Source organism: Salmo salar, chromosome ssa14, assembly GCF_905237065.1.
Source record: "Salmo salar chromosome ssa14, Ssal_v3.1, whole genome shotgun sequence".
Lineage (NCBI taxonomy): Eukaryota > Metazoa > Chordata > Actinopteri > Salmoniformes > Salmonidae > Salmo > Salmo salar.
In genome coordinates this window covers 80,757,842-80,779,965 of record NC_059455.1, presented here as the reverse complement: position 1 = coordinate 80,779,965, position 22,124 = coordinate 80,757,842, and the positions used below count along the sequence as shown (strand labels likewise).

The window sequence follows — 22,124 nt, the reverse complement described above, 5'->3', positions numbered from 1 at the left end:
ACTGTGAGTGTGACATCTCTATTGGTGAATTTGTTTAATGGGGGGGGGGTGGAGAAGAGGTTGGAGAACACTATGGAACGTGGAACTCCAAAAACAATGTTGTTTTTTGCGACAATTGTATAATCCCTAAAACACTTTAAAGTATATAATAGGAATATTTTTTTTACCATAACAATAGAGATCTTAATAATAATTACACTAATTTAGCATCCAACATGTAAGGTCAAGGGTGAGCTTTAACATAATTGGCTAGGCTAATTGACTATCACATAGTTCAACAGCATTTCTTGTTATCCCCTCATGTGTATTGAAACAAAGGTCTTATTTTATTGAAACCAGGGTTGTAAAGGGAGAGTATATCACTGGAAGATTTATAGAGTTAATTGAAAACAATGCTTTTTCATTAATGCTATTTTCTCTTGAACCATATGTTCTATCCACTAGAAGCTAATGGACAAGTTATTCAAGTATAAATGACCAAAGTTACCATAGATTACCTGTTAATTACCAAAATGACAGAAGATTCCGGTAAGTTTGGTAAATTACCGGTAGCTTCAAGGCCCTTATTGAAACTTACTGAAAAGTAATTATTATGTAACATTTGACATCAATATACAATGATTATACCAAACATTAGTAACACCTTCCTAATACTGAGTTGCACCCGCCCCCCCTTTTGCCCTCAGAACAGTCTCAATTCGTCGAGGCATGGACTCTACAAGGTGTCAAAAGTGTGGCCCATATTGACTCCAATGCTTCCAACAGTGGTGTCAAGTTGGCTGGATGTCTTTTGGGTGGTTGACTATTCTTGATACACATGAGAAACTGCTAAGCGTGAAAAACCCAGCAGCGTTACTAATTAACCCCGTTCGAAGGCACTGTCATTTTTGTCTTGCCCCATTTATCCCCTGAATGGCACACATGCACAATCCATGTCTCAATTAGTTCAAGGCTTAAAAATCCTTCTTTAATATGTTACTGTAGTGGCTAAATCAGGGTCACGCAGAGTGTTTCTTGGTACTGTTAAACAAATCTACTTTGAAACAAAAGTGAACACCTCACACACATGGTTATGGGATCAACAAAAAGAAGACTCCTCTACCATGTCAGATATAGAGGTGAAATGTATTACATTTTGAGTTTGCATTCCAATATTACTCTTTATATACATCACAGAAGACTAAAAGTTAACAAAACCGTTTGACATAGAAACACCGGCTTTCGGCATGTTTTTAGATTAAAACAATTATATATAATGTTATCATATATATATGAAATTATAAAAAATATTAATAGCGTTCCACCCATGAGGCCACTAGAGGGGCGATTTGGTCATTTGACTGCAGGAACCCTGTCCCCTCCTCTTTATCTACACTGATTGAAGTGGATTTAACAAGTGACATCAGTAAGGGATCATAGCTTTCATCTGGATTCACCTGGTCAGTCTATGCCATGGAAAGAGCAGGTGTTCATAATGTTTTGTACACTAAGTGTATGCAATTACACTGGCAAAATTGGGAAGAAGTGGAATAATAAAATAAGTATGGGGAATAACAGTAGTGTTCTTGCTGACAAGCACACTAATTACCCTATATTTTAGCCCATTGTTAAGAATGAAAATTGTTCAACTGATCAGACTAAATAAAGTAAATAGATAACAAAATCTCCTGAAGAGAATATTAATGCCCCTACACCCTAACCAAATCATTTTTCAACTTATTGTCCCCCCCTCTAGAATCGAACTTACGCTTTTGAGTTCACAATCTGTTCGACAAAATGATTTTCATAGTTCCAAATCAGGTCCCCCTACCCAACTTCCCTGCTAAAACATACTGTAGCTGTCTGCTTCCTTTTCATTGTCACAACCTAAATGCAAATCACCAAACAAGGGGACTAATGCAAGTGTGGTTTAAATCAACTTTAGTACATGCTGTCAAAAGGCTGCATTCTGCAATAGGGACGGGAGTAACAGCAACCTCATTTTGTTGACAACATTGTACATAAAACAGCGCTACCGTGCTGCTCTTTTTACAGTTTTATCAATTCAGCGGAGAACATTCTATCTCTCCATTCTGCTCCACTCTAACCTTGTTGGGGCGTTTATTTAAAACGTGCATCCAATCCCCTTGATCCCTCACATAACTAGATCAATCATATGCTTCAATGTGCTGCGGTTCACAGTGCTGTGGCAAGACAGGACAATGATAGAGGTTCTGCTCGTGATGTGAAATTGCACGCGCAGATGCTCTGATTTCAAAACGACTTGGAGCACAGTTGAAAAGTTAATGCACTGACTATACAATGGACTAATTAGCAGTACTTTTCAATAAGTGAGACATAAGAGGCATGGAGTGTGAGCGTGAGAAGAGGGTCAAACGTGTGTGTCCCACGGTCAATGTGTGAGAGTTGGCAGCTTTGCAATGAAAAATAAAACACTACTTTGTTGCTTAGTGAGAGGTGATTGGGAAGGAAAAAGAACAGCTGTTTTTGTGAACTCCCTTTCCAGCCTTTTCCATAACAAGGTGCATGAAGAGCGAACTACAGACAGGAAGTGACGTGAGTGGGTTATCTTACCACACAGAGAGGCCAGTAGTTAAGACTTTACCAAGTACATATATTATAATGTAACATAAAACACTACTTACAGTGGGGGGAAAAAGTATTTGATCCCCTGCTGATTTTGTACGTTTACCCACTTACAAAGAAATGATCAGTCTATAATTTTAATGGTAGGTTTATTTGAACAGTGAGAGACAGAATAACAATAAAAACATCCAGAAAAACGCATGTCAAAAATGTTATAAAATGATTTGACCCCTCTGCAAAAAATGACTTAGTACTTGGTGGCAAAACCCTTGTTGGCAATCACAGAGGTCAGACGTTTCTTGTAGTTGGCCACCAGGTTTGCACACATCTCAGGAGGGATTTTGTCCCACTCCTCTTTGCAGATCTTCTCCAAGTCATTAAGGTTTCGAGGATGACGTTTGGCAACTCGAACCTTCAGCTCCCTCCACAGATTTTCTATGGGATTAAGGTCTGGAGACTGGCTAGGCCACTCCAGGACCTTAATGTGCTTCTTCTTGAGCCACTCCTTTGTTGCCTTGGCCGTGTGTTTTGGGTCATTGTCATGCTGGAATTCCCATCCACGACCCATTTTCAATGCCCTGGCTGAGGGAAGGAGGTTCTCACCCAAGATTTGACGGTACATGGCCCCGTCCATCGTCCCTTAGATGCGGTGAAGTTGTCCTGTCCCCTTAGCAGAAAAACACCCCCAAAGCATAATGTTTCCACCTCCATGTTTGATGGTGGAGATGGTGTTCTTGGGGTCATAGGCAGCATTCCTCCTCCTCCAAACACGGCGAGTTGAGTTGATGCCAAAGAGCTCCATTTTGGTCTCATCTGACCACAACACTTTCACCAGTTGTGTCCAGTTGAGTCATTCAGATGTTCATTGGCAAACTTCAGACGGGCATGTATATGTATTCTTGAGCAGGGGGACCTTGTGGGCGCTGCAGGATTTCAGTCCTTCACGGCGTAGTGTGTTACCAATTGTTTTCTTGGTGACTATGGTCCCAGCTGCCTTGAGATCATTGACAAGATCCTCCCGTGTAGTTCTGGGCTGATTCCTCACCGTTCTCATGATCATTGCAACTCCACGAGGTGAGATCTTGCATGGAGCCCCAGGCCGAGGGATATTGACAGTTCTTTTGTGTTTCTTCCATTTGCGAATAATCGCACCAAATGTTGTTGCCTTCTCACCAAGCTGCTTGGCGATGGTCTTGTAGCCCATTCCAGCCTTGTGTAGGTCTACAATCTTGTCCCTGACATCCTTGGAGAGCTCTTTGGTCTTGGCCATGGTGGAGAGTTTGGAATCTGATTGATTGATTGCTTCTGTGGACAGGTGTCTTTTTTACAGGTAACAAGCTGCAGTTAGGAGCACTCCCTTTAAGAGTGTGCCCCTAATCTCAGCTCGTTACCTGTATAAAAGACACCTGGGAGCCAGAAATCTTTCTGATTGAGAGGGGGTCCAATACTTATTTCCGTCATTAAAATGAAAATCAATTTAGAAAATTTTTGACATGCGTTTTTCTGCATGTTGATATTCTGTCTCTCACTGTTCAAATAAACCTACCATTAAAATTATAGACTGATCCTTTCTTTGTCAGTGGGCAAACGTACAAAATCAGCAGGGGATCAAATACTTTTTCCCCCCACTGTAGTTGCGGAGATAGAGGTGAGTGTGAATCTCTTCTTTCCACACACTGATGCAGTTATAGATGAATTCAAATTAAAGACAACTTAGTTGCTGAGTGAGTGAGAGATGAGTGGGAATCTCTTCTTTCCACACAGTGCTGTAGTCATAGATGGGTTCTGTACTGAGCATAGTGAAGTGGATGTATATTTAGTATGATATAACACTTTAGTTGCTGAGAGAGGGATGAGTGTAAGTTCTTACCACACGGTGATGTAGTCATATATGGGTTCAGTGCTGAGCACAGTAAAGTTGATGTAGATCCCATTCCCAGGGGGAACCCTTACGTTCCACACACAGTCCTGGAAGTTGGGGTACTCCTCGGGGTGGCCGGGGGAGTAGATGGTCCCATTCATGGAGGTGATGTTACCCCCACACAGAGCTATAGATGAGAGGAGATACACAGCCAGGTCAGGTGACGTTACCCCAACACAACGCCCACAGCCGCTCTCTAGGTGCAGTATCAATCTGTTACCATAGAGATCGTATCTAATAGATTTATATACTAGTAATTACCATATATATCCTATTTATATAGTTACCTTCACAGCGTGGTACCGGGTGGTTCCAGTTGCGGCTGATTCCATGCAGACATGTGAGAGAAGCGTCTCCGATAAGGGAGTAGCCAGGCAAACACTCAAAGGACACAGTGAAGCCTACACTGAAGTCACTGCCGATCACGATGCCGTTACGAAAAGGACGAGGGTCGGGACAGCTCTGCAGCTGATAGGCTGGAAATCAGGAAGTGGTCAATAATTCAGATAAATATTGGCAGAAAATACATATTAAAAAATTACACAATCATGAAAACTGATATATAGATAAAACTGTGTCATGCCAAAATTGAGGATACTAAGAGAGACTGCCCAGCCCGAGAGTATGAAAAATACAATGACATTGAATTGAGTTGAGTGAAATCACAAGCCCTTTTTGAGATCTCTCCTCTTCCACACGTTCTACTGATCTACCTCTGTAGTCTACGGTGTCGGCATTGGTTCAAATCCGGCCTACTGCCTTTTGACACAACCTCTATCCATATTTCCCCACTGTCTTTCTCTCTATCTATCTGTTCAATAAAATCATAAAATATCTTAATAATATATTTTTTTAAACAACAATCTCTATCCTCACCCTGGTAAGTGATCTGGAAACCCGGCTTGTTCTGGGAGTAGTCGCTGTGGAAGAAGAAGCTGGTCTGGTGGGTGGTGCTGAACAGCGACTTGGGGACCTGTGGTCCACTGAACCTGTCAATCACCGTGCCCGTTTCCAGAGTTCCACTCCGAATCTCCAGGTAGTCATGGATGGCCTCGGTCGAGAAGTTGAGGAACTGCAGGTGGATTCCTAAAATAAACAGGTATATTAAAAACATACTGGTCAGACTGTGAGTTTATGAAATAAAGACCATGATCTTACTCATCTGCCTTTATTTCATCAGGTAGGTTAATCCTAGAATCCAGAACCTACTGAAACAGAACACTGACACTCTACAAGAAGAATCGTTACACAAGATAACAGGTTAGCTGACTGAGAGATGCTCATTGGTACATAAAAATACTTGCAAAGGAGAGGAGCAACTGAATGTCAATATAGTCAAGCTACAGTAATGTTTATTTATTTACTTACCTTAATTTAACTAGGCAAGTCAGTTAAGAACTAATTCTTATTTACAATGACAGCCTAGGAACAGTGGGTTAACTGCCTTGCTCAGGGGCAGAACGACAGATTTTTACCTTGTCAGCTCGGGGATTTAACCACTAGGCTACCTCCCGCGTATATAATGCTGTTGAATGAATTCCAGGAACACCAGACACATGTTATATTCCTTTTTTATATATACTGTATAAAAAAAAAACAATTTCACCAAATACAAACATACACATACGAACAACAGCTTACATACGCACACAAACATCGACTACATTTAATCTGCCCAGACCCACATGCTTACACCTCCATCCCTAGTGCCTGCATTATTGTTTGCCACATGGCCTTAAATTGTACCAATTTGTTTTTCTCGGTCGCCCATGCTATTTCGATATTTAAAGAATAAATAATTTGATTTTTCCATAGCTAGCTTCTGTCCTCCTCTGGGTACATTGACTTCAACACAAAACCTAGGAGGCTCTTGGGTCTCACACCCTTCCAAAGACTTACACAGTAATCATGACTTCCTCCAACCTATCAGGGCTCTTGCACCATGTACTGACATGTTGTCCACCCAATCAAAAGATCAGAAAATGAATCTAGTACTGAAAGCATAAGCTACAGCCAATATGCTGTAATAGAAATAAGGCCATGCTCATTGTAAAAAAAGTGTCCTCTCTCATCTTAAACGGCACCGACCGCCACTGCCATACAGTAAATCATACATTGGAAATCTGTGGAGAGATTCGCTGTGGAACAGCAGCTTGAGTTAACACACGCATATCGCCTGCAAGGAGTGCATTAGTGTCCAGAGTGCATTAGTGTCGACTACACTATTTATGGAGCCTACTATAGGTAAACAATGATGCTGCTTTCTGGTTGACTAGTGGATTGACTTTACATCACGGTTGGTGTTACACTTTCCATGTCTCTGCACATTAGGCCTATAAATCAAGCATCATTACCTCTACAGCTGACAAACATGGGTCTGACACTTCCCTGCACTGCTGCTTCATCTAGGACCACTTCCCCACAAGCTGGGTTTTCACTGAAATAATAACAAGACATCCACTTCTTTGTAAGACAGTGTGTGACAGTGGCTTGGCCACAATGGCAGTGAGTTAATGTACCAAAGCGATAGGTAGTTTGATAGTGTGTGTGTTTGTGTGTGTGTGCATTGCCACAATGACTGTCAGTGGGTTCCCATACCAAAGCCGGTGGGTAGTTTGACAGTCCAGGTGCAGTCTAATCCACTGGGGTAGTTTCCAGGGAATCCCGGGCTCAGGATGACACCGCTGACATCAGTCATGGAGCCACCACACTGGGCTGTGGAGACAATCACACTCAGACAGGCTAAAGGATAGAAGAGTAAAATAGACCAGAGTACAGTAGAGCACAGTATAGTTGAGTAAAGTAGCGTACAGTACTGTATAGTAAAGTTCAGTACAGTATAGTATAGTACAGTATAGTAGAGTAAAATAACGTACAGTATAGCAACGTTGAGTAGAGTACAGTAAGTACAATAGAGTAGAATAACTAGTTTATTAATCATAGACAAAAATCTTAAACTTCACCATGCCATGTTCTAATCTGTATTTATAGCTACAGCATCCTATAAGCAGAAAAATTCATATCGGGTTAAACATCTCTGGACTGTACGAATGGGTATCGGGGCCACCGCTAGATTAGTACATTATTGACAGGCCTTTAAATGGGCCTTTCCTTCAAAACATTCTGGAGTCTATTTTAGCATCAGCGCTATAGATCAAGTCACCTTGTAGTGCTATTAGCATAGCCTCTTTCCCTCTCAGTGGCTCAGCCAGTCTGAGGTAAATCTTATTCTGTGAAAAGAACAGCCTTCTGTGTGCTAAAAGGCACAAAGGAGCTGCATACCTTTCGTAATGGTGTGAGAGCTTTTATAAAGCAACGAACAAAAGCACAACGCTTCATTGGGGTTTTTCAGAAAATGTGTCTGCACAGGCAGAATTTTTTTTGTTCACCACTTACAAGTGTTGTGTGTCAGAAAAAAGTAATTCTGTTAGAGAAAAAGAGAAAAAAATATGAAAAAACATCAAAAGCAGTTGAAACCTAGCCGACCTGAAAAATTATGGATGAGCTGAGTCGACTGTGAATAAAGAGGCGTTCGGACTTGGGGCCGGAACTCTTTAGTGAGAGTTGCACCTTCAAAGCTGCTGGAACGTGGAGAGGGGACGGGAAGTCCAATTGAACAAACAGAACACGTGAAGGCATCAAAGCACCAGGGATTTCTGAGAGATAAACAACGTGTCCTTGACAAGTCGACGGTTGAACTTTAGAGGTCCTAACACTGAGGCCTAGGGTCCCAAGGGAAACCCTCTAGTACCGCATCGCCTTCCAAAATCAGTGGCAGTGGGGAGCCTCAGATGTAAACTTCTGGCACATCAAAAACACCAGTCACAGAACGTATCCATCACACCCCTCACAGTGGAGCAGCTCAGAGGATGAGACTGTATCGAGCGTGAGGACAGAGATCCGAGATCCCAGAACATTTTTGTTTTTTGTGTTTGGTGAAATAGGCTCATTCAGCTCATTCAATGACTGGCAAAAGACTAAAGAGAATGTGTCCGTTTCATATGCATACCAAAGCCCAAGGCACAACCCTGGCGTGATCAGGCTCATTATTTTTGTTTACAACGCAATGTACACGTTGTTTCTGAACAAATCAATCAAATTCATAATGTATAGGGGAATTACTGTACGAGGACCGATGTTTTATATTTTATATACTTTTCTTGCAATATGCTTAAAAAATGAAAAAGGACTGTAAGCAGGTGAACTGTGAATAATTTATGTAGTTTTTTCAGGATATACAGCTGGCCTGAGATGACAGTTGTCCCCGAGACAACAGCCAACTCTGGAAACGTCAAAGTTTTACTTTCTCTACTGTGTACCGAGCCTCTAGACTAGGGGCTCACAAACTTTTTGGCCCGAGACCCCATTTTGATATCCCCATTTTTTAAAACTTTACTTGTATAGAAACTGTGTATGGAAACGTGGTCAGTGAGGATCTTTCCCCCCCAGTCTGATTTAGTGCCTGGTCTAATGAGGCTTGTGAGCATTGTAGAGGGAAACAGACACATACAGTGCATTTGGAAAGTATTCAGACCCCTTCACTTTTTCCACATTTTGTTACATTACAGCCTAAAATTTACACACAATACCCCATAATGACAAAGCAAAAACAGGCTTTTAGAAATGTTTGCAAAAGTATAATAAAAAAAACCTGCAATATAACATTTACATAAGTCTTCAGACCCTTTACTCAGTACTTTGTTGAAGCACTTTGGCAGCGATTACAGCCTCGAGTCTTCTTGGGTATGATGCAACAAGCTTGGCACACCTGTATTTGGAAAGTTTCTCCCATTCTTCTCTGCAGATCCTCTCAAGCTCTGTCAGGTTGGATGGGGAGCATCGTTGCACAGCTATCTTCAGGTCTCTCCAGAGATGTTCGATCGGGTTCAAGTCCGGGCCCTGGCTGGGCCACTTAAGGACATTCAGAGACATGTCCCAAAGCCACTCCTGCATTGTCTTAGCTGTGTGCTTAGGGTCGTTATCCTGTTGGAAGGTGAACATTCGCCCCAGTCTGAGGTCCTGAGTGCTCTGGAGCAGGTTTTCATCAAGGATCTCTTTGTACTTTGCGCCATTCATCTTTCCCTCTATCCTGACTAGTCTCCCAGTCCCTGCCACTGAAAAAAATATCCATAGCATGATGCTGCCACCACCATGCTTCACCATAGGGATGGTGCCAGGTTTCCTCCAGACATGACGCTTGGCATTCAGGCCAAATAGTTCAATCTTGGTTTCATCAGACCAGAGAATCTTGTTTCTCATGGTCTGAGAGTCCTTTAGGCAAACTCCAAGCGGGCTGTCATGTGCCTTTTACTGAGGAGTGGCTTCCAGCAGGCAACTCTACCATAAAGGCCTGATTGGTGAAATGCTGTAGAGATGGTTGTCCTTCTGGAAGGTTCTCCCATCTCCACAGAGGAGCTCTGGACCTCTGCCAGAATGACCATCGGGTTCTTAGTCTCCTCCCTGACCAAGGCCCTTCTCCCCTGATTGCTCAGTTTGGTGGTGCGGCCAGCTCCAGGTAGAGTCTTGTGGGTTCCAAACTTCTTCCATTTAAGAATTATGGAGGCCACTGTGTTCTTGGGGACCTTTATCACTGCAGACATTTTGGGGTACCCTTCCCCAGATCTGTGCCTCGACACAATCCTGTCTTGGAGCTCTGTGGACAATTCCTTCGACCTCATGGTTTGGTTTTTGCTCTGACATGCACTGTGGGGCCTTATATTGACAGGTGTGTACCTTTCCAAATCATGTCCAATCAATTGAATTTACCACAGGTGGACTCCAATCAAGTTGTAGAAACATCTCAAGGATGATCAATGGAAACAGGATGCACCTGAGCGCAATTTCAAGTCTCACAGCACAGGGTCTGAATACTTATGTAATTCACTTTTTTACTTGTAATACATTTGCAAGAATACTCAAAACCTGTTTTTGCATAGTCATTATGGGGTGTCATGACGTTGCCCTCTTTGAGTACAGACAGTTGACCCCCTCCCCCTTGCACCATCCCCCAACCTACCTCCCCCCACTCAGGCCCTGTGTGGAGGGGTGGCAAAATTCTAGAGGAGAATCTCCTGCCACATGGCCCAGTTGAGACACAGAGGGGTTTCATAGAGAGACACAGGAAATTCTTCCAACTCACAGAATTGGGGAACCGAACGACATTTATGTTCTGGAGAAGGTATAAAAGATTGGTGAAGAATCCAGCTACGAACTGGTCCGCTTGGTACAATTTTGTGATACTCAGAAGAGACAATATAGCCATATTACCATAATACTGTTTATATAATAGCCTCAGCTATGGGACTTGCATCTAAATGGTTGTATAAAATGTATTAATAAGGATAAAGCTATTTGTAATACGTTGAGATGCTATGTACTGATGTTAATGTGATAGAATGTATTTCTGTTCAAAGCTTAAATCAGTCATCGGCACGCCCCCAGGGACACAGACAGGACCAGGCGTCATGTGACAAGCCTGTTCTATGTTCACGTATAAAACCCCACCCTGATTTACTTTCTTCAGACCAGCTTACCTCAGAAGAGAGAGCCAAGGTTTGACCATCCAATTCCTCTACTGAAAGTTACCTATACCACGTGGTTAAACCTTTAGACTATCGAGACCGACAGAATAATAACAAGTCTTTGATATTAATTAATAGTCTGCAGCTAGAAATTATATCATTGAACGCGAAGACCGACGAGACATCCATTCTATAACGACATTAATGAATGTCGCTTTGAAAGACCCATTCTAACCGAGAGAGAGAGAACGGGACAAAAACTCTCCAACAGGACAAAAACTCTCCAACAAGGATCCCGACGACACACTGAGCGTAAATATATATTGATTGCAATTTTTCCCGAATGAGTGAGCGTTCATGTACAAAGGGTTAGCATATCAATTGTTAATATTAATGAACTCTGTGTGCCTCCTCAGCTGCCCTTTATGACCCTTTGTTTAACAGGCCGCCATGCCTGTTTAGCCCACTAGGGCACATTACTCTACCAATTCTTTGTGACGATAATTACTGTTTGTATGCTTTCCGTGAATTACTTAGTTTAGTAAATAAATGATTTTAAGACAATTGATGTATGGATGACTTTAGTAAAGGCTGGATTCATGCAGATACAACAATTTACGATGTTTGGAATGAGACTGGACGCGAGGTAAAATACACCATTTAAACCAGAAGATAATCGGCCTATACTATAATATAATATATAATGTTATAATATAGGAAAGTTATATTAGGAAAATTATAACTTTGTAATCTGAATATTTTCCTTGGTGACCCGATCTCCTAGTTAATTACAATTAAATGATTAATTAGTTTAATCGCGTGATAATAATTACAGGGAGTTAATTGATAAACATGTCTTCAGTTTAATGGTACCCCAAAGACACGACAGGGGTATTGTGTGTAGATTGATGAGGATTTTTATTTATTTAATCAATTTTAGAATAAGGTTGTAACGTAACAAAATGTGGAAAAAGACAAGGTGTCTGAATACTTTCCGAATGCACTGTGCGTGTTCCTGAGAGTCTTATCTTTCAGTGATGGAGTCATAATATTTTGTAGCTTAAACCATTTAAAAGATAGAGACACATTTGTAGGAAGAAAACAGAAACCACTCTGCTTATTACAACCACATCTAGCGGCTACCGGAGGTTACTGACATAACCCCTGTTCTATGAACGACCCCATTTTCAGCTTCTCTCATGACCACTAGTTTGGAAAACTCTGCTCTATACAATCCTAATTGACAGTCACACCTTTACGTCACAGAGTAAAGGAACTCTATTCTATTTTCTACTAGATGTTTAGACATACAGATGTAGGATCATCATTTGAGTCAGTTTTCTACAGCAGGAAAATAATCCTGCAGCAACAGGAAATGTGAATTATTATGTGGGCTATAATTAATGGACATTTTTGTAGGGGTTGATACATTTTTGGTTTTGTGCTAATAAAGTCTGAAATTAATTTCAAAGTGGAAATGACAAACTTTATAAGCCTTTTTAAATACACTACAAGTTTGTTTGTATTTCCTGCTCAGCAACAAAAGAGTGATCAAGTTAAGATCCTACATCTGTACTAATGTCACAGTAAGGTTATCGACATACCAAGACACAGTGGGATTGGGTAGTTCCATCTCCGGACTGGTCCTGGCATACAGGTTATATGGGCGTTCCCCTGGTGAAGAAAATACATGTAAGAGATAATCAATGAGGGGCTATGCCTTCTCTGGAAAATAATGAACGAAGTTCCACAACGCACTAGCAGAGTGGAAATAACCTTCCATGGAGTTGCATTATTTTCCAGAGACCGCACCCCGAGTTGATTATGCCTTTTATACCATGGCTATAATTTAACACAATTCCACAAAAAAATGTATTCATTTGCAGGTAGAAATGTGTTCAACATCAAGCTAGCTAGTTTACTAGATAGCAACAGTAGTTGCCTTGGTAACCAAACAAACAGACTTGCTAGTTTAGCTAACCAAACATCAGCCTAGCTTGCTATTATGAAAATCCAATTATGTCAATGCCAATAATGTTTTCAATTCGACTTTTGCTTTCAAAAGCAGCTCAAACATAGAACATATAGGAACTATATCCATTGAATTCTACCATACAAATATACTGTGCGTTATAGGGAAATAATGAATGCTCTAGAATGCCCTTCAATTTGAAGTCAATCTGAAACAAGTATTGAATTAGGCTATGGTATGCCTTATTCATAGATGCTTTAAAACAGTAGAACACTGAGAAAAACGTTCAAAATACCTACTAAGATGAACAGACGGAGAGAATAGATGAAATCGATCCAGATAGAGAAGAATAGAGATGGAAAGAATTGCCTCTTACCTGCAGAGAGTAGCCTTGTTCACACTGAAACAGCACCACGTCTCCAACCATGTAGCGCTCTCCAACCTTGATGCCATAGTTGGGGGTCTGTGGCTCTGGACAGGACTCCAGACCTATGGCTGAGGAGAGAGGGAAAGAGAAAATATGACTTGTTGTCACAGTTTTACACACACACACACACACACACACACACACACACACACACACACACACACACACACACACACACACACACACACACACACACACACACACACACACACACACACACACACACACACACGCACACACACACAATAAAGCCATCTACTGACAGACATACCTGTGTACTCCAGGTGGAAGCCTGCAGCAGACACACTGATGTCTGAACTGAAACTCAGGTATAGGTTGTTGGACGTGCTGTTGAGCAACTGGGGGATGGTGGTGCCTTGAAAGAGAGAGAGAACGAGTGTGAGACAAGATGTTATAAAATAACTCTTTAAAGGTTCACTTCACCCTTACTGGTTGTTGTCCTGCCATAAATACTATTGTACACATCCCATTGTTCCAACCTCCAGCAGCTTCCTATAGATTGTATAGGTGATGAGGCAGGCCAGATCTGTATGGACCAGCTCACAGCTCCACATTGTGGAGTGGCCCTGTCCTTCAGGCCTCAGCATGGGACTCTTATACCCACTTGAACTTCCTCATTACTGTCCACCCCCACGTCCTCTTCCCGCTCTCCACCCCATAGATCCGGCATTGACCCGTTGGGCCTCGGTGACAGACCGGCCAACAAGGCCGGAGCGTGGCTGATGCTGGGTCCCTATCGATGTGCTCACCAGCCAGTATTATTGTCAATGCGGCTACAGAAATCAGCGGGAGGGAGCTCCCTTGACAGGCCTGGCAGGAATTGATCTGTAGTACACAGTCAGGGAGGGACACACTGAACCACATGTGTTCCGACTGGTAGAATTATATGATCATGATCGTGGATTTAAGAAGGTGTATTTCTCGAGGGAAAACAACTCGTTTTTTACAGTAAATTATTACAATGATCTCGGAAAGGGATTTTCGTTTTATGAGATACATTTTGTGTTATGGGATTGTGGTCATGGACGCAGGAAGGTGTTTGTCTTGAGGGAAAACAACTTATTTTTCACAGTAAATTATTATAAGGATCTCAGAAAGGGACATTCTTGTCATAGAATATAGCTAGCTGGAACTCTAATTGATGGCCAAATCAGGATGACATTAACAGATATCATAACACATTTGTGATGCTAAATAAATGAAGGCACCAGAAGTGTTTTTAAAATTTTTATACAGGATCTGTAGATTACCTGAGTAGCTGCCCAGTCTAGGAGCGTGGTTGTCACCTCCGTCATAGAAGTCCAGAGAGTCCCAGTTGTGTTCGGAAGCAAAGCTCACCACCTGGATCTGAGGAGTTCGAAGTCAGACCCTTTTCACACTACCTCACCAACCTGACCCGAACTGAGCTAACTCACTAATGCCTGATTCATACTATATCCCAAACAGTACTTTACTGTCTTGCATATTATCTTTTCACATTATCCTTTCCAACACTGTTCCAGCCACTATGGCGGATGCGTAAGCAGGCCACCACAGTACAGCTCGATTCGGCTTGGCTCAGTAGTGTGAAAAGGGTATAAGCCAGAGGAAGAACACTCCCATACAGAAACACAGATACACTTCGTCGTCACTTAATTTAAAAAACACATTGAAAATGTACTGTAGATAATATTCAATGGAAAGAGATAGGGGCGAGAATTGTGGTTCAAAACACAAAGCACTCTTACTGGCTACATTAAACATTTACCCTTTAAATAATTAATAAGCTATTAAGCATTCCCTTTATTAAAAGTTGTAACTTCTCATACTGCATGGCGATATTGTTAAATCTCAAACATCTATATTGGTCCATGGGACTTCAAACAGAACAGAAGAGGCCCTCTTACTTGGATTCCAGCGCCCTCGGGCACCGAAACCTTCCAGACGCAGTTCTGATTGTTGTCATAGGGCTCAGGGTAACCCGGGGACAGGATGGTCCCCCTGCGTGCCGTCAGGGTCCCTCCACACGGCACTGAGGGGACAAAGTCAAAACACAGAGGGATGTATGTTAGTACACCGTACAAGTGCCTGTGCTAAAATACAGTACGTCCCATACATTAGCACAAGCACATCAGACATTCAAGGAAAACGACATGCTACATCAGACATAAAATTACATGCTAGCATGTATGTCCTAATATGTCCACCATATACATGGGTCTGTGCTTTGATGGATGCACTGAGGGCTTTTAAATAGACACCTCACTGAGATACAGATATCATTATGTACCTAGTACAACCAGCTGGCTGTGCTGTGCCTAATGGAGCTAGGCGTGTCTTCTCCTAGACTGTGTTAAATACATGAAACTGAAGGACATCCTAGATGAGCACTGCAAGTCTGTTACACTTTCTGAATCGGGGCCCTGGTTACCTCACTACAGACAGAGATATCACTATAGATGTCTGACTTATAGTGAAGATTCAGTGAGCCCTCAGTCAATAGAAGATTGTTTGACTAACATAGAGAGAACGCATGTTGGACAAGGAACGGTTAATCAAATCTTCGATATAGACATTCTTTGCAGTGACAGACAGTGATTGTAGAAAAAGTAAAGAGGTCTAAAATAATGTAATACCTCATGTTGACCAATCAGCACAGTTCAAGTTTTGACGGCTATTGTCGTAGAGGCATACCTTTTCATTCTTATCGGCCTCATACCTATACACACATCCCATCCCACCATGTGTCCGGTACTGCTTGCTGTGCAGTAGCAGAGAGAACAGTCTACGACTTGGGTGACTGGAGTCCCTGACAATTTTTCTGGCCTTCCTCTGACACCGCCTAGTAATTAGGTCCTGGATAGCAGGAAGCTTGGCCCCAGTGATTTATTGGGCCGTACGCACTACCCTCTGTAGCGCCTTACGGTCAGATGCCGAGCAGTTGCCATACCAGGCGGTGATGCAACCGGTCAGGATGCTCTTGATGGTGCAGCTGTAGATCTTTTTGAGGATCTGGGGACCCATGCCAAATCTTTTCAGTCTCCTGAGGGGGAAAAGGTGTTGTTGTGCCCTCTTCATGACTGTCTTGGTGTGTTTGGACCATGATCGTTTGTAGATGATGTGGACACCCAAGGAACCTGAAACTCTCGACCTGCTACACTACAGCCCCGTCTATGTTAATGGGGGCTTGTTTGGCCATCCTTTTCCTGTAATCCACAATCATCTCCTTTGTCTTGCTCACAATGAGGGGGAGGATGTTCCCCCTGTTTGTTGAAGGGCTGCCAAGTATTGTCCTCCGAACTGCGTGAGGAGGGAGAGAAGTGGGAGAGCAGAGCGTTGTCAATAGCACAAGCTGGTATCTAATGCTGCCAGAACAGGTTTTTTATTTCCTGCTCAGATGCTCAGATACGATGGTGATGCTATCTGTGAAGGATAACGCTGTATACTAGAGGTCAGCGCTAAACACTTTGTTTAAACAACTAAGAGCAGGTAGGGCCACACTGATGGCTGTCTAATATTGCAGCAGAAATGTCTGACAGATCCGAGAGACAGCAAGAGAGGGAGGGAAATAACGAGAGGGGAGAGCGAGAGAGAGAGAGAGAGAGAGAGAGAGAAATAAAGAAAGAGAAAGAAAGAAAGAAAGAAAGAAAGAAAGAAAGAAAGAAAGAAAGAAAGAAAGAAAGAAAGAAAGAAAGAAAGAAAGAAAAGAGGGCAACGAGCGAAAGAGAGCAAAGTCCAATATATCTGTGTCAGGCGCTTAAATTATTCAACAAATTCACTTCAGAGCAATTTCAACTCATCCATATTTTACAGATGATATATAAAATGCAGCCATAGTGCTAAGATAATCACAGAGAAAATCCTATGGACCGTATCCTTCCCACTGGAAAACAGGAGCGAAAAACAGAAAAACTAAAAAGACTAGTTCAACATCAGGCCAAAAAGGCAGCATGGAGAGAGCAATTCATTTGCAAATATGGCCCTGTCAATTTTGCACTCCCTAATGGATTGATAGAGGCTCTTCACCTCCAGATAGCTAGATAGAAGCCTTTCACTGCCACATGACTAGACAGAGGCCATTCATTCAAAGACACCTAGATAGAGGCCCTTTATATATGAACAGAAAAAGCAGACAACAGCTGAGGTCAAATCCTGTTTATGAACTACTGTACTCTGTCACCCTTCTTTGCTTTGGAGCAGGGCTTTGGATGGGCTTGACAGGAAAGGACACCATGTTATTCTGTCTCTGCCATTGAGGAACAGGGAGCTAACACAGATCAAAATGTAATCTACAACTCTCCCATCAGACAGGCACACACTCTGCCTACTGTAGCCCACCAAGTACACAAAAAAAGCCTAGAAAAAATCCCTGCCTTAAAAGTAGTGTGATAAGAATGTCGATCTGGCTCAAAAACAGAACCTTGAATATTGGTGTGTGGTCTGCGAAAAAGAGGATGCAGGAAAAAGGCTAAACTTACTTGAAGAGAAAAAAGTGAGTCTTTAAAATATCCTTCAAATGTAATCCAATTGACAAATAGAAATGATTGGAACCAAGATTTAAAAAAGAACTGATATTGGCACAAGATGGAGGGAGGGTTGGAACATATAACTAACAAAATTACAGTTAACCAACATTTACGCTTAATTCAGTATAAACTAATGTGTAGAATTTATTATATATATGAGACAAAATTCACAAATTCTACAGCACAACGGCAGAGTCATGTCTTAAGTGTAAAACTAACAATGACTCAATAATTCATGCCTTCTGGGAGTGCTATAAAGTCAAAAAGTTATGGGCGGAGTTAGAAAGTTTGCTGTTTTTACAATAATAGATTGCAGTTCTATTGATAGTCAAAATATGTAAGAAACAGGCCGGAGCCAATCTCTCTCTCTCACACTCTCTCTCTTTTCTCTTCTTGCTCAACCCTCTGTCTCTATCCTCTCTCGTCTCCTCACCACACTCTTTAGACCTGGCTGAATGCACAGCCAAGAGGAAACATTCTGTTCAGAGTGGTAAGGAAGGCCCTCTGAGCGACCCTCATAGCCAAAACCCCAGTCTGCTTTTGTGTGCACACTGACGCTCCCACGATAATGTCTTTGCCTCACTTAAGAGGCGGCCCGTGACGATTGGCATGTTGACAAAGCTTGTTAGCGTTAGAACAATCAGGGGTGTTTCTCACACACGGTAGCCACGGTAGCTTGGTCAATCATACTGACCAACACAAGTGGGTAGCGAGTCATTCCATTGGGCCAGGGTGTCGGGGACGGTCTCACAGCGGATGGCGGTGGAACCGTGCAGGATGTATCCAGGGTTACACTCAAACAGGACCGAGGCACCCATGGCGAAGTCGTTCCCGATCCGTTTGCCGAAGCGAGGCTCAGGGACTGAACTGCACTGGGTGGCACTGGTCCTTGGGACAGCTGTGGATAGGATAGGAGGTGTCAGTAAAGCAATAGAAGAAGAAGCAGCAGCAGGGGAGAAAAACTTCAAATTAGATATATCCAATCTCTCACCACAGACTTTCAGCTAGCTGGCTAGCTAGCTAACGTGACATTTGATAATGGGTTCTGAGGTAAGATATAACATCAATGCAAAACCACGTCTGAGACAGACCAGCACCATGGTGTTCTTAGGCTTTGTAAGAGCAGAGGAGAGCGTGTGTCTGTTACCTTCATCATCCGCCCCTGAGCGCTCAGAAAAACTATTACACACTTGAATACTGAAGGCAGGGTTATCACATAAACAAGAACCATCTGACTGAATCTGTCATTTGTGTAAAAGTCTGGTGGTGTTCTATTTAAACAGAAAATTAAAATTGGGATTAAATGTTGAGAAGTGCAATAACTGAGCTATTGAGTGGGATTTAAGTCAGCAGGCCTAGCTCGCAATTGCAAGAACAAATGAATGAGTCCAAAAATTAAGGAGGAAGGAAGGGAGGCAGGGAGGCAGAGAGGCAGGGACGCAGAGAGGCAGCGAGGGAGGCAGGGAGTTGTTGGGATCCGTCCAGGAGTTAGGCTTAGCATGTGTCAGGGGGGAATGAGACTTCTACACTGGAGGATGCTGCTGCTAGATGGGACACTATTTCCTATATATTGCACTACTTTTGACCAAGACCCATAGAGCTCTGTTCAAAAGTAGTGCTCTATGTAGGGAATAGAGTGCCATCTGCCACGCAAAATTACTCTGAGGAGATTTCAAGGAGGGGAAATGTGGAATGTGTACATTTTGCGAAAGTTCTAAGAAGCTTGATCATTCTAAGCTTTTTGGGGATATGTGAAGCATCTTGCTGAGCAGGACACCTATGTGCCTGTGATAGTGCTGAACAGACAGGTTTTGGGGCCAGGCAACGTCATCAACAGATAGCTAGCTGACAGAAAAATTGAAATGTACCCCTCCTGCTTCTGCACACTACTGATGACTGTATGTACTCTATGGAAGTGTGTGACGTTCTAAATGTCAGGCATCTAAAAATAATTTTAATTTACAGACCCTCATTACTCTTGAGAGCATTCTTTAATATCAATAAAGCTCAATTTATTTCACTCCCTGTCAGAGTCACACATTTCAATATTTATTACACGTGGAGGTACTGTATTCAAAGGATCCTAATGTTTATACAGTCATTTCGAACACGTAGTGGCACAGCTAAACTCAATCCATGCCTCTGGCTTGGCTGGGGTTGGATGAAAGCGACTTGCTGATTCATTAGAATAATGTCATGACAGAGCTAAAATACCCAATATTGGAAGACAGAAAGGGCTTAGTTTTGTATGTATGTTGCCAAAATTAGTACAGCCTCAGAGTCATAAGGATGTCCTAATATGGACACTGTACTTATGAATAATTCAGTATAATCTATGAAATAAACTTTTTCAGGACCCTGTCTTTCAAAGATAATTCGTAAAAATCAAAATAACTTCACAGATCATCATTGTAAAGGGTTTAAACACTGTTTCCCATGCTTGTTCAATGAACCATAAACAATTAATGAACATGCACCTGTGGAACGGGCGTTCAGACACTCACAGCTTACAGACGGTAGGCAATTAAGGTCACAGTTATGAAAACTTAGGACACTAAAGAGGCCTTTCTACTGACTCTGAAAAACACCAAAAGAAAGATGCCCAGGGTCCCTGCTCATCTGTGTGAATGTGCCTTAGGCATGCTCCAAGGATGCATGAGGACTGCAGGTGTGGCCAGGGCAATAAATTGCAATGTCCATATTGTGAGATGCCTAAGACAGCGCTACAGGGAGACAGGACGGACAGCTGATCGTCCTCGTAGTGGCAGACCACGTGTAACAACACCTGCACAGGATCGGTACATCCAAACATCACACCTGCGGGACAGGTACATGATGGCAACAACAACTGCTCGAGTTACACCAGGAGTGCACAATCCCTCCATCAGTGCTCAGACTGTCCGCAATAGGCTGAGAGAGGCTGGACTGAGTGCTTGTAGGCCTGTTGTATGGCAGGTCCTCACCAGACATCACTGGCAACAACGTCACCTATGGGCACAAACCCACTGTCGCTGGATCAGACAGGACTGGCAAAAAGTGCTCTTCACTGACGAGTTGTTGTTTTGTCTCACCAGGGGTGATGGTCGGATTCGCGTTTATCGTCGAAGGAATGAGCGTTACACCGAGGCCTGTACTCTGGAGCAGGATCGATTTGGAGGTGGAGGGTCCATCATGGTCTGGGGCGGTGTGTCACAGCATCCTCGGACTGAGCTTGTTGTCATTGCAGGCAATCTCAAACCTGTGCGTTACAGGGAAGCCATCCTCCTCCCTCATGAGGTACCCTTCCTGCAGGCTCATCCTAACATGACCCTCCAGCATGACAATGCCACCAGCCATACTGCTCGTGCTGTGCGTGATTTCCTGCAAGACAGGAATGTCAGTGTTCTGCCATGGCCAGCGAAGAGACCGGATCTCAATCCCATTGAGCACGTCTGGGACCTGTTGGATTGGAGGGTGAGGGCTAGAGCCATTCCCCCCAGAAATGTCTGGGAACTTGCAGGTGCCTTGGTGGAAGAGTGGGGTAAAATCCCACAGCAAGAACTGGCAAATGTGGTGCAGTCCATGAGGAGGAGATGCACTGCAGTACTTAATGCAGCTGGTGGCCACACCAGATACTGACTGTTACTTTTTGATTTTGACCCCCCCCTTTGTTCAGGGACACAGTATTCAATTTCTGTTAGTCACATGTCTGTGGAACTTGTTCAGTTCATGTCTCAGTTGTTGAATCTTGTTATGTTCATACAAATATTTACACATGTTAAGTTTGTTGAAAATAAACGCAGTTGACAGTGAGTGGACGTTTCTTTTTTTGCTGAGTTTATCTATGGAAGACCAACCTTGGTAGACAAAGTGAAAGCCCTTAGCAGTCTCCGGGCCGACCGTGGTGAACTTTATGGTTATCTGGTTGCCCGTGCTCAAGGGTAGAGACTCTCCTGAAGAAAGAAAAAAAATGACGGATTTCAATGATCAATCAAACACAACTTACAACTCCACCGCACACAAAGATTTCACAGGATGAAAGGTTATTCTTCTGATTGATGTGTAGGTTGGCTGTCCAACAACTGATGATCCGACCTAGTTAAAGATAAATGTATCAGAGTCCATTGGATTAATCAATCATGTTGATCTCTGATCTGGCGTTGTTTAACTCTGATGCCTGTCGTGCTGAACT

General features: G+C 42.7%; 1 protein-coding gene across 1 annotated transcript in view; it reads right to left on the bottom strand.

The window, feature by feature from the left end:
- The window catches only part of LOC106570400 (CUB and sushi domain-containing protein 3-like), a 725,317-nt gene that overhangs the window by 158,756 nt on the left and 544,437 nt on the right, over positions 1 to 22,124 (bottom strand). Inside the window, 11 exon segments of the mRNA XM_014142665.2 lie at positions 4,457 to 4,634; positions 4,795 to 4,983; positions 5,384 to 5,593; positions 7,106 to 7,222; positions 12,633 to 12,702; positions 13,377 to 13,495; positions 13,699 to 13,803; positions 14,699 to 14,795; positions 15,335 to 15,459; positions 18,648 to 18,851; positions 21,790 to 21,885. Of these exon segments, the coding sequence (XP_013998140.1) occupies positions 4,457 to 4,634; positions 4,795 to 4,983; positions 5,384 to 5,593; positions 7,106 to 7,222; positions 12,633 to 12,702; positions 13,377 to 13,495; positions 13,699 to 13,803; positions 14,699 to 14,795; positions 15,335 to 15,459; positions 18,648 to 18,851; positions 21,790 to 21,885 (1,510 nt within the window).